Source organism: Rousettus aegyptiacus, unplaced genomic scaffold (assembly GCF_014176215.1).
Source record: "Rousettus aegyptiacus isolate mRouAeg1 unplaced genomic scaffold, mRouAeg1.p scaffold_m13_p_2, whole genome shotgun sequence".
Lineage (NCBI taxonomy): Eukaryota > Metazoa > Chordata > Mammalia > Chiroptera > Pteropodidae > Rousettus > Rousettus aegyptiacus.
The window spans coordinates 120,418,556-120,431,251 of NW_023416295.1; the positions used below are offsets into that span (position 1 = coordinate 120,418,556).

A 12,696-nucleotide genomic window follows, 5' to 3' on the forward strand; every position below is an offset into this window, starting at 1 on the left:
CCCTCAACCAGGAACTGCCTCTCCGCTCTATACCAACACATATGTGCACGCGCCCCGGCACGTGCATTCACATATGTCTATGTACACATGCATACACGCATACACACACAGAGCCTGACCAACTGCTCTTTGTATTCAAAGGTAGAATCAGACATTAATTCCCTCAAGGAAGCCTTTTGACACATAGAGTAGTTCAATAAATATTTGCAGAAGTTAATATAGGGCCTAGGAAACTAGACTGAAGCATTTTACTTACTATAGTTAATAACAAGGAAGCACTGAAGGTTTTTTGAAGAATAATGACATGGCTAAACGTGTCACAAGTGAAGACTATTACTTAGCGTAGAATATTATTGGCAGCAAAATGTTGATTGTTTTTTATACACAGTCAGAAGGAATCAGAAGGAATCTGGAAGGAAGGCCATCACCTACAAATGTTGGTTAATTCAGTACACATTTATTGAAAAAGAGAAGACAGAAAATTAATCACAGACTCTCAAAAGATGTTTGCTCAATGAATAAATATATTGAGCACCTCTAGTAAAAGGCAAAGCGCTACATGTTGCGAGCAAATCATAGTCCCTGTCCTCAAGGAACTTAAAATACCACTAAGGAAATAAAATACAGTCTCAAAGAAGAAAAAGAGAGATATAGTCTCAAATCAAAGTAGAGATAAATGTTTACAAGAGAGGTACAAAGAAAATGTTGCGGTGATTCAAAGAAATAGGAGATTAATTTATTCGAGACTATCAGAGAATGTTTCATAAAGTAGATGGCATCTGAATCGAACTTTCTCAAGGAAGAAGGCCTTAAACATATGAAGGTAAAAAAGAAAGACCAAACAGATAGAGCAAAGGTAAAGAGGAAGCATATCCCCAGCATTTCTGGGAACAAGGAAGATAGATTGGCTTGACTAGAATAGGTCAAGGGTACAAAACAGAGGAATGGAAACTTCTGGCTGAAAAGATAAGTTAACAAGTTAACACAGATAGTTAAGAGCATTCGATGGTAAGCTGAGAAATCCATGCTTTGTTTTGTAGGCAGCGAGTAGCCACCGAAGTTTCATGAGTGAGGGTGAAGGGATGATATCTGAGTCCTGCTTTGGGCATATGAATCAGGCAGTTCTGTAGGATGTCAAGGATCTCATATATGGAAAATGCCAAGCATAGACCTGGCACTCAGAGCAATGCTCAATAAAAGGCACTTCCCTCCAAGAGAGAGAATGAGTAATGAAGCAACGGCAAAGTAAGAAGAGTCGAAATCAAGCACAGATGTCAGGGTTGGATAGAATACTTCCTTCTCTGAGACAGGAAGGAATAAAGAAGAGATGAAATGCGAAGAAACGTTGAAATAAAAAATTAATGTTCAGGGAAATTATATCAAGAGATGAATATTCTCAATAAATTGGGTAACTGCTAAATGTAAGGGATTCCAAGAAGGAGCTGTGGGTGTGGGGAAATGAGCAAAGGAATGGAAGTTTCACACTCCTTAAGTCCAAAATCAGGGCCTGGATGTTTGTTTCCTAACCTGCTGCATGAGCCCCAGCACCCAAAAATGACCTCAGGCATGAACTCCAACATAAAAGTAAATTTTGAAACCAAGAAAAGACAGAAATGACAGAGAAGGAAGGAACTAAGGCCCAAGGACAGCTTTGGAAAGAGCCACGGTTGGTCAGTGGGCAAGAGGAGGAAGGATCAGGAAGAGAAGAAGAGGTCAGAAGCATTGGAGGAGAATGAGGATAATTATAGTATAGGACCTAATAGAAGAGAGATTGCTAACAAATCTGCTCTTTCTATACTCTGTTGATTTCAATGACTTGGTGAATATCGAGATAGAGTAATATACCAGAAAATAGCAAAATCCTTCAAGCCTTTCATATTGAAATTTATTATTCATATATAACATGAATTGAAAATGTGGGCAAAACAAACCAAAATGCTGATTTGAATAATCTTTTTATCCTTAATAATTTCACCCCATAATTCTTCCCTTAAGAAGGCTGAGAATCAGATTCAGAATAAGCATCTGGTGATATGGTTTGTTTTTTTTTTTTTTGTCAGTTTTTAAAACTTATTTTTGTATTGCACCTCCAGATTTTTAAGCAATGCAATTTGAATGAAAGCCACATCAAACATCCATTATTCATTTCTTCCTTCCTCTTGTGACATAGTAAAATTCTTATCAAATTATATATAGGCTCTTGGTCAACTGAAAAACTCAATGTGAGGGTTGGCTAAATACATTTCCCAAGACCACTGCCCTGGCACTGCTTTTTCCCACGGTACTCAAAATTCCAAGCCAAGGCGGGACGAGCTGTCCACTCACCTGCATGAGTTCATGGCTTTCCAGAAGATCATTCTCCAGCATCTCCTGGGTAAGGCGCCCCATGGTGCTATAGAATTCATCTGCTGTTTCACAACATTCTATCTGCCTAGATGAAGAAAGGACAGAACAAAGAATTGTTTTTGGACACCCATGCTATCTATTGGGTATGTGCTGCAGTACAATAGGATATGTTGCCTCTTGCATTATATCAATAAAGTTAGCAATCAACAAAAATCAAAATCCTGAGACACACTCACAGTACAGCCTGCTGTATGTAGAAAAAAGATAAAAACTACCAAAGGCAACTTAGAGCTACTTATTACACAATGAGTTCCCATTTTTCCTCCACTGCTCCCCAGCCTCACAGCCCCACCAGTGGCATCTTTATTGCTTCCATGTGACAAATTTACACATCAGCATGCCAGCTACTGATCAGAAATCATAACCATGAAATTGGTTATGAAGAACAAATATCCCCAGTAGGAAATCTATTGCTCCTCATCTACAAACTGGTATCGTTGATGACTGAAACCAAACCGCAATAGAAGGAAAAGATGAGAAATATAAGAACTTTATCTACATATTTTATCAGTCCACAGCATGTTTTTAGAGGCAGAATTTTTTTCAGTTCTTCTCAGGGCACTGCTGCTAGTTGGAGATTACACCCTGCTCCTTGCATTTGGTTCTACATGTAAATAAAGAATCTGTTACCTAGCAACCTGTGGGGCAGGGTAGACTTTAATCTTTTGGGGGGAGGAGTGGGGGGGCAGTAGTCCAAAGCAAAGAGCACCATGTATTTATTTTATCTACTATGACGTCCTTTGTGTATTTGTCCACCAACCACACTTTGACATATGCTAATGTTGGGGGATTTCCATAGAGTCATCCAAAAAAATATGCTAGAAAAGCTTCAGGCTCTGGAGTGCTGTTCAAATCTCATTGCCACAATCATGTAAATAAATTAATTAAATTAATTGTTGAAGTGTTATTAGAAAAATACAGAGTAGCATGTGGGCATAAATGGAAAAGTGGTTAAGTTTACCCCAGGGGATGAGGAAGAGAAATAATGCCGAAGATGAGTTTTGAAAAATATTCTCCAGGTTGACAAGGGTTACTTTGGGCAATTTACTTAACATCTCTGTACCTCAGTTCCCACACCTGTAAAATGGGGATGATAATAGAACCTAACTCCTGGGATGATGGTGAGTAGTAAATGAGTTAATTTTATATCTAAAGGTCTTAGAGCCTGTCCACTGAAAGCATTCAAAGACAATTGGGTTTTAAGTGTAGCTATTATTATTTCAACAGCATGACATCCCCAGGATGACTATACCAATAAATTCTAATCCTACGAATAATGGATAGATGGAAATAAAACCAGAATCACCTCTTTTCCTCTTGCCACATAATTAAAAACTAACCCAAAGGTTGCTATAACTGAGTCAGCATATAGTAAAGTGCTTTACTATTTTAATCCTATAAGCAGGTTACTCAGTAACGGGACTATCACACCCAGAGAAACTACCAAAGCTCAAAGAGCTTACAAGATGTAGAGTAGGTTGGAAATACATGACTGTAGAAAGAGGTATACATTGGGAAAAAATGAAAAAGATATGTTAATAGCCCACAAAATCCCCCACTAACTACAAAGCAATGTACAATAAAACAAAGGCATAGGAGCTATGTGATCTTTAAAAATACTTACACACAATAGTGATTTTTTTTAAACCCCTGAACTGATAGTTGGTGGATCTTTCTTGCAAAAAGTAAACATGCCGCATGTCTCCCAGGAAACAACTCATCATAAAGATTAGTTAAAAGGCTTTTGAAACAAAACTCTGGCAGTGATTTATTAGTTTTCTAACATGTCTATTATGGGTATGCACTCAAGTCATTTATAGCTCTAGAAAAGGAACACTAAAAACTTCTCTATATCTTAACTATGACAATTTTATCCTAATATTTCTTCCATTACCCAAAAGGTAGAATTTTAATGTAACAGTCATAACATGTTTGTGGTGGGTGAAAATACCCTAGTTTATTCAGCCCTGCTACCAATAAAGAATTTAAGTAAAATCTATTTGGTAATGTGTTTGATAGTAATAGATTTCCACACAGAATTAATTCTTGATGAAAGGAAATATGTTCCATATGTTCTACTGACTATGTACCAAACACCATGCTTGACACCTTATATATATTATCTCATTTTATTTTTAGCCCTGAAAGGCAGAACAAACATAATCCAAACTGTGATATTAACTAACAAAATCCACCTACTCATTTCCAAATCTTCTAGTTCCTCATCCATCTAAGCTCCTCTACCTCTCCCTCTCCCCAGCTAGTGTCCAGAAGGATGCTGAGAAAGAATAAATCAGCCAGGACATTAGCACTGAGGAGGAGGAAGAGAATTACAGGCCTGAAAAAGCCTGCCCCTCCTCTAAAATAGGATCCATCTGCCTCCAACAATCAAGAATGAGCCAGCTGAGATTTCAGAAAGCTAAAGCAACTAACTGCACACAGGTCACAATTTTCTCTTTTCCTCACACTTAAATATTGATTTTGTACATGTTAAGAGTTCAAAAATTGCCTAAGGCCCCCAACATCACAGAACAGAACAGAATGGGAAAATCACTTACTCTCCTAATTTTGCCCAGATAGCCAGTGACACCCTTAGGATGATTTCCGAACCTTCAAAGAAGACTGAATCCCAAATCTTTAAAACGGTATGGTTAGGGAGGCACGTAGCGAAGAGAGTCAGAAACCATTGCATCGTGAAGACATTTGTAAGTGGGGGCTCATATCCACCTGAAATTAAAAAAAAAAACAAAACACTACACTTTTTCAGAATTGATAATTTGCAAGACATAGATATTCTCTCTTTTCAGTCTTCCATGTCCACCCAAACATGTTACATTTCCTGATTGATATGTTTATATTCCTAAATTCTGGCTTTCTTTTTTTCCCTTCTTTTTTCTAGAACATAGGTATGTTTAATAAAAATCTCAATAATAAGAACTTCACAAATTCTTTATGATATTTCAAAAATCTTAACCTAAAACTTAATTTAGTTCTACTTATTGTGGGGTGCTGAAAATTAAAAAGGATATTTCCCTCACCAAAACAGGACAAAAAGAAAGGATTTTAGTCTCTCAAGAGCAAAAGCTAACTTTCAAAATCTTATTAAGCCCACTTTTATTCAAATGCTGCTAACAAAAATAAAATTGTTCATTAGGAATTACTTCTCTACTTCTTAAATTATACATAGCTCTCAGATCACAATGGAATTAAACCAGAAGTCAATTACAAAAAGATAGCAGGAAAAGCCCAAAATATTTAGAGATTAAACAACATGAAATTTTAAAATATTTTGAGCTAAACTAAACTAAAATATTTTGAACTAAACAGTTTTGAAAATCTGGGATCCTGCTCACTTTGAAGTCTCTAAATTCACTAAAAACCATAGTTCCCTCTTATTCCTGTGATAGCATAAGTATGTATTTTAACAAAATATAAAATTTAGCTATTTGGACTGATCCTCCCTCCAAATTACAGTCAGAATGTGTATTTACCCAAGGAAAAGCAAAAAGAGATCCACTCTCCTGCACTTATTTTCTTCCTTCTTACCTATGAACAAAGGGAGGATCTTTGTTCAGAGGCTAGAATCTGAGGTTGCCCCTTATAAGCAAATTCAGGGCATTTGGGGGAAAATATGGAGCCAGTAAAGCAGTCTGACTGTGGGACAGGAAAGTTGGTCTATCTGGAAGCTTTATGAAATCCACACAAGTGCCTATTATCCTGCACAGGAAAATTAAATGAGATGATTCAAATGACCCAAGTGTCACTCAAATTTCCAGTGTGTTTTAGTTATAGATGAGGTCCTCAAAATCCTTTAATATTTTCCCAGATTTACATGCATGGGTCAGTAACTGAAAAGCATTTACAGGAAAGACAACAAACTTATGAGTCTTCTTTCTGGTATCCTGAACAGCCAAGGAAGCGAGAGCACTGGGTATAATTACAACACTGGCTCAGCTAGCAGGGAAAACTGGATGGTGCCAGCTAGGTAGTGGAACTCTTAGGGCTGTTGGCAGAGCTATCTCCATCGCCACCCTGCTCAACCCAGTGCCTTCCTTCCGCGTTCAGATTCTACCTAGATGTCCAGAAGAGCCTTCTCCAGCAAGAACTGGCTGATTCATCTAAAGTAAATCTATAGATATATTCTTAGCATGAATAAATAAAAGGGACATTAAACATTTCAATCCAAAAAATTGTTTTTGTTTCCTACAGCTTTATGAAAACAAATATTCCACTCTCCCATAACCTCAATAGTCCAGGAAAAACCACAGCTTATGCTAAATTATACCTGTAGCTCAGTTTTCAAGAATGCCTATAGGTTTGGTGCCAGCTTAGAGAGTTTAACTAGATGGCAAGACATGTATTCCATTCTTAATCTAGAAAACAATATATCATTTTAGTTACTGATCTGGTACTAGTGAAGAATTATGTTCTTGACTGGCTTCCTAACCATGACCACCAGTTAGAGGTTCAACATGTGGCCATTTTTTACTTTTGTTTTTGTCCTCTAGAAATCTATGCCATTGTATCAAACCCTCAGCAACAGAAATACCTGAAAACATGTATTTCCATTCAACATTTAGGCTCATTTGTGCAGTGGAATCAGAGAAGTAAAATATTTTCAAAGGAATAACAGCATTAAATCATCACTACCTCCACTCTCCTTGTTTGCAGTTCTCTGAAGAGTATCCAGGTGCTGTGATAATTCAGGGAGCTTCAGTCTCAAAAGGTCTCTAAAGACAGCCATATCCACAGACAATGCCCGGAGGTTATTAACAAAATAGCTTTCAGGAAGTACCTTATCAATGAGGTAAATCATAATCTAAAGAAAAAGATAAAAGACAAGACTGCTTCATAAAAACCAGTATCCTAACATGTCCTAAATAGAAAGAAAATATTCAAATGGATACAAAGTAGTTAGCTAAAGTATATTATCCTTTAAATATGTAGGTTACAAATGCTACGGATTTTAAAGCTTCATCTCTGTCATGGGTAAAGAGTAGGTGGTATAATTATCTAAGTTAATTCATAATTATCTAAATAACTTATCAAAGTACCCCAGGCCCAAAGTCTCCTTGCTGTCTAAGATTTCTAGATGGGCCGCTAGACCTGAGTCTATTCCATAAGTACCTGTGATTATACAACCCTAGACCTCACTCCGAGAAGTGACAGAGCACATGCTTCATCAGCAGTAAGAATCTCAATATTGGCTCCTTGATGTCAGCCGTCTTATCACCTGGCATAAAACACCTCCACCGTAGCCAGTCTTGAAATTCACTTACCATCAACCTGGGTTATTAGAATAACTGATGTTGACTTTCTGTCCACTTTCCTCTCCTGGGAGAATGCAACAAGGTTTTATTTGAACAAATGGCAATTTTAAAATCTGGATTTCTTTCACAAGATTATCTCACAAGTTCTTCAAATTACTATCTTCATTCTGACTTTCCTATTTGTGTTACCTTTTCTAAGATGTCAAGAATCAGTAGAATGACCCAGCAACATACATGAGTTCTATATGTCAATCTCTGTTCCATTCCCTGTCATCATGCATGCTCTTTTTGTGCCTTCCCCCCTAAGAGATCTGCTCATTCCCCAGAGCACAAAACAAAAAACAAAAATAAAAACAAAATTAAGAACAAAATCATAGCTGGCTGTATATGTTGGTGGAAAAGTAGCTGTCTCACACTTTGATTTCCAGCATATTGCCAAACCCTATTTTTCAAAAACTTTATCTCCCAGACCTGCCAAAGCCCCATTTTTTCCCCTCATCCCTGGCTTGTAATTTCTACTTTCAGGGTCATAGTTTCAACTAAGTCAATGTGGGCAGGGAATAACTCTCAAGAAGGTGCCCTTGAAGTCTTTATTACAGGAGTGGGAAGGCCCAAGGATCTGCTTTAGCCTTCTTATGTAGGATAGAATTTACCAGGTGAATATACTGTCACCCTGGAAATAGGAGCTTAGAAGTAAAAGAAGTATATTCAATCTGTGTGGAGGGAAGAGGTCCTGAAGTGCCTAGGGCCACTTAAGGGGGAGAGCAGATTTCAAGCAGAGCAGAGTTCCCTGGTTCAATGGGTAAGGAGAAGAGGGATTTATGGGACCATGAAGGCAAAACGAAAAGGTAACAGTCTGTTATTACACTTGTCATCTAAGATAAGTTACAGAATATTGAGAAAGATACTTAAGGTTTTATGAAGAAATTACAATCCCTCAAAATTACATAAAAATAAGAATTAAAAAATACCAATTATCATAATAATTCTTGTGACACAATGAAATTCTCTGTCCGAAGGCATCTCAAAGCCTGATAAAAGACATCAAAGCCAGCTATGTCTCATGCCGGCTATGTCACTCTACCCACTACTATATTTCAAAGACAAAACATTAAATCTTTTTTTTAATTAGAATAAATAATGGCAATAGAGCAGAGATAACCTCTTCAACAAATGGTTCTAGAACAACAGGATATCCAAAAAAAAAAAAAAAAAAGAAGACAAATCTAGACATAAGTCTTACATCTTTCACAAAAACTGACTCAAAAGAGATCATAGACATAAATGTAAAATGCAACACTATAAAATTCCTACAAGATAACATAGCATACTTGACCTTGGGAATGGGAATGACCTTTTAAACACAATGCCAAAGGCACGATCCATGAAAGAAATACTTGATAAGCTAGACTTCATTAAAACTAAAAACTTCTGCTCTGTGAAAAACAATGTCAAGTGAATTAAAAGACAAGCCACAGATTGGGAGGAAATATTTTCAAAAAACACATCTAATAAAAGACTGTCATCCAAAATATACAAAGAACTCTTAAAACTCAACAAGAAAACAAACAACCTAATTAAAAATTGGACCAAAGATTTTAACAGACACCTAACCAAAGAAGATACACAGATGGCAAATAAGCACATGAAAAGATGTCCCACACGAGTTATCAAGGAAATTCAAATTAAAACGAGAAAACACTACACACCTATAGGAATGGCCGAAATCTGGTATGCTGACAATACCTAATGCTGGCAAGGATGGGGGAAGAACAGGAACTCTCAGATATTGCTGGTGGGAATGCAAAATGATACAGTCACTTTGAAAGATAGTTTGGTGGTTTCCTACAAAACTAAACATCCTCTTACCATGCAACCCAACAATTACACTCCTAGGTTTTACCCAAAAAAGTTGAAAACATATCCACACAAAAACCTACATGAGGATTTTTACAGCAGCTTTATTCAAAACTGCCAAAACTTGGAAGCAGCCAAGATGTCCTCCAGTAGGTCCAGACAATGGAATGTTATGTAGCATTAAAAAGAATTCAGCTATCAAGCCACAAAAAGACATGGAGGGGCCTTAGATGCATGTTACTAAATGAAAGAAGCCAATCTGAAAAGGCTACATATTATGATTCCAATTATAATTTTCTAGAAAAGGCAAAACTATGGCGGTAGTAAAAGGATCAGTGGTTGTGGGGGTGGGGTGGATGAACAGGTAGGGCGCAGAGGATGTTTAGCACAGTGAAAATACTCCATATGATATTATAATGATAAATACGCTATTATACATTTGTCCAAATCCATAGAATGTACAAGTCCAAGAGTAAATCCTAATGTAAACTATGGACATAAGGTTATTATTGATGTATTGATGTAGGTTCATCAAATTTAACAAATGTGCCACTCTGACGAGTGATGCTGATCATGAGGGAGGTTGTGCGTGTGGAAGAGGGACTGGGGATATATGGAAAATCGCTGTACCTTCCTCTCATTTCGCTGTGAACCTAGAACTGCTTTGAAAAATGAAGTGTTTTCATGGTCCAGTGGAACAGAATCTAGAGTCCAGAAGTAAATCCATATTTATATGGGCAAATAATTTTTGAGAAAAAAAAACAAAAACGTATAGTGAAGAAAGGAAAGCCTCTTCAATAAGTGGTGCTGGGAAAATTGGAAGGCCACCTGTAAAAGAAGAAACCTAGACTGTTGTTTATCAACACACACCAAAATTAACTCAGAATGGATTAAGGACCTGAATATAAGACCTGAAACAATAAAATGCATAGAAGAAAACATGGGAACCAAACTCAAGGATTTAAAGAGGATTTTATGAATTTGACCTCGAAGGCAAGGGAAATAAAAGCTAAAATAAATTAATGGGACAACATCAAACTAAAAAGCTTCTGCTCAGCAAAAGAAACTGTCAACAACGTAAAGAGACAACCATCTGAATGGGAAAACATATTTGCAAGCAACGCCTCCAATAAGGGCCTAATATCCAAAATATATAAAGAACTCATATGACTCAATAACAACAACAATGACAACAAAAACAAATAATCCAATCAAAAATGGGCAGAGGACCTGAAAAAACACTTCTCCCTAGAGGACATATAAATGGCCAACAAATATATGAAAAGATACTCAACATCACTAGCTATTAGGGAAATGTAAATCAAACCCACTATGAGATACCATCTCACACATGTTAGAAAAGTAATAACAAATGTTGGAGAGGATGCAAAGAAAAAAGAATCCTCACATACTGCTGGTGGGACTGCAAATTGGTACAGCCACTATGGAAAACAGTATGGAGATTTCTCAAAAAAACTAAGAACTGATCTACCATATGATCCAGCAATCCCTCTACTGTGTATTTACCCCAAAGACTTGAAAACTCATATCCATAAAGATATTTTCACACTGATATTCATAGCAGCATTATTCACAGTGGCCAGGACATGGAAGCAACCAAAGTGTCCTATGATAGATGACTGGCTAAAGAAGCTGTGCTTCATATAAACAATGGAATATTACTCAGCCGTAAGAAGAGATGAAATACTGCCATTTGAGACAACATGGATAGACCTCAAGATAATCATGCTAAGCAAAATAAGCCAGACAGAAAAAGCTGAAAATCACATGATATCACTCATATGTGGGATATAAACCTAAAAGCAACAAATGAACAGGACAAACAAACCGAGACTCATGGACATGCACTATAGACTATTGGTTACCAGAAGTTATGGGGTAGGAGAGGAGAGGGGAGGTAGAAAGGGTAAAGGGGATCAAATATATGGTAGCTGAAGGAAACTGAACTTTGGGTGGTAAACACACAATAGCCATAATGTACACCTGAAAATCATATAATTGTATTAACCAAAAGAATATTCAAATAAAATTTAATATTGTGGTGGGAAAATAAATAAATACAAAGAAATAAATAAAAAGAAGTGTTTAAAAGACATGTGAATAATGGGAGAGCTTCGGTTTTTTAACAAATAATTTAAAAAAAAAACAGTTACTAAGAAAAAACATTAAGTGCAAAAAAGCAAGGAAAACAGTTTACCTGTATCTAATAAACTATATATTTCCCTAATATTTACAACTCGCAGAGGCCAAAATGACGGCTGGAAAAACACTGACACCCAGTATTTTCCTTTGCATCAGCAGTGTCTCTTCATGATCCCAACCGTCTTGTGCATATGAAATGCCTAACCAGATTTTAGATGATCATGATGTCATTTCATTCCACAAAGTTTATTTTCTTAGAGGCAGAAATATAAATATTCAGTCTCTCAGTTTTATCTAATCCATCTTTTATGTGAATTTTTACTTTCCCATGTATCACTGAGCCCTTTTATGTCTTGATTGGCATTATATCCCCTTCCCCTAACCTTTCCACTCTACCCCCTAACCTGAATTGTTTATTCCAGCTTTTCAACAGAACAGTTTCCATTTCATAGCCATAAAAATTACACTGAAAAAAATTGACTAAAGCTGATAGGCTGAGTAAACAAAATTGCTTCTTAATAAAAAATGTTTTAAACTAATGTATTTGATTTGTCACTGCCTCCCCCTCCAGCTTGCCTATTTGATGAACAAGTAGCTTCAAATCTGTTTCCTTAAATACACGAATGGAAAAAGCGAGAGGGTGACTACAGATTTAGATCATGTCAGGCTGGATTTATAATTAATTCTACCATGATGTGTATAAAACGAGGAAGAACATTTGCTTATTTTTCCATGTCACTTTGGTTAGTGATTGAGAATATCACTAAGGTATTCACCACAGTCAAACAGAGAATTGTGGTGAGGGGAAGTGCTCTTGAATATGAAGACTAAATATCCATCCTATCCATCACCAAACATTGCAATCAACAATAGTTTGAGGGTTCAAATATGAATAAGCAACCCATATTGCCCTAAGCAAATAAGGCAGTGGCCATCCTCCACATTTGACATGCTTCATTTCTCTTAAACTCTGTTTCTGGTGACTTACTCACGTAGTCAC

At 36.7% G+C, this 12,696-nt stretch overlaps 1 protein-coding gene across 6 annotated transcripts in view; it reads right to left on the reverse strand.

Moving 5' to 3' along the window:
• Positions 1-12,696, reverse strand: part of TBC1D30 (TBC1 domain family member 30) — a 68,298-nt gene that overhangs the window by 16,316 nt on the left and 39,286 nt on the right. For all 6 annotated transcript variants that reach the window (XM_036236871.1, XM_036236872.1, XM_036236873.1 and 3 more), the window contains 3 exons: positions 7,057-7,225; positions 4,965-5,133; positions 2,326-2,431 (listed from right to left, as the gene is read on the reverse strand). In XM_036236871.1, the coding sequence (XP_036092764.1) occupies positions 2,326-2,431; positions 4,965-5,133; positions 7,057-7,225 (444 nt within the window). The remainder of the gene's footprint in view (positions 1-2,325; positions 2,432-4,964; positions 5,134-7,056; positions 7,226-12,696) is intronic.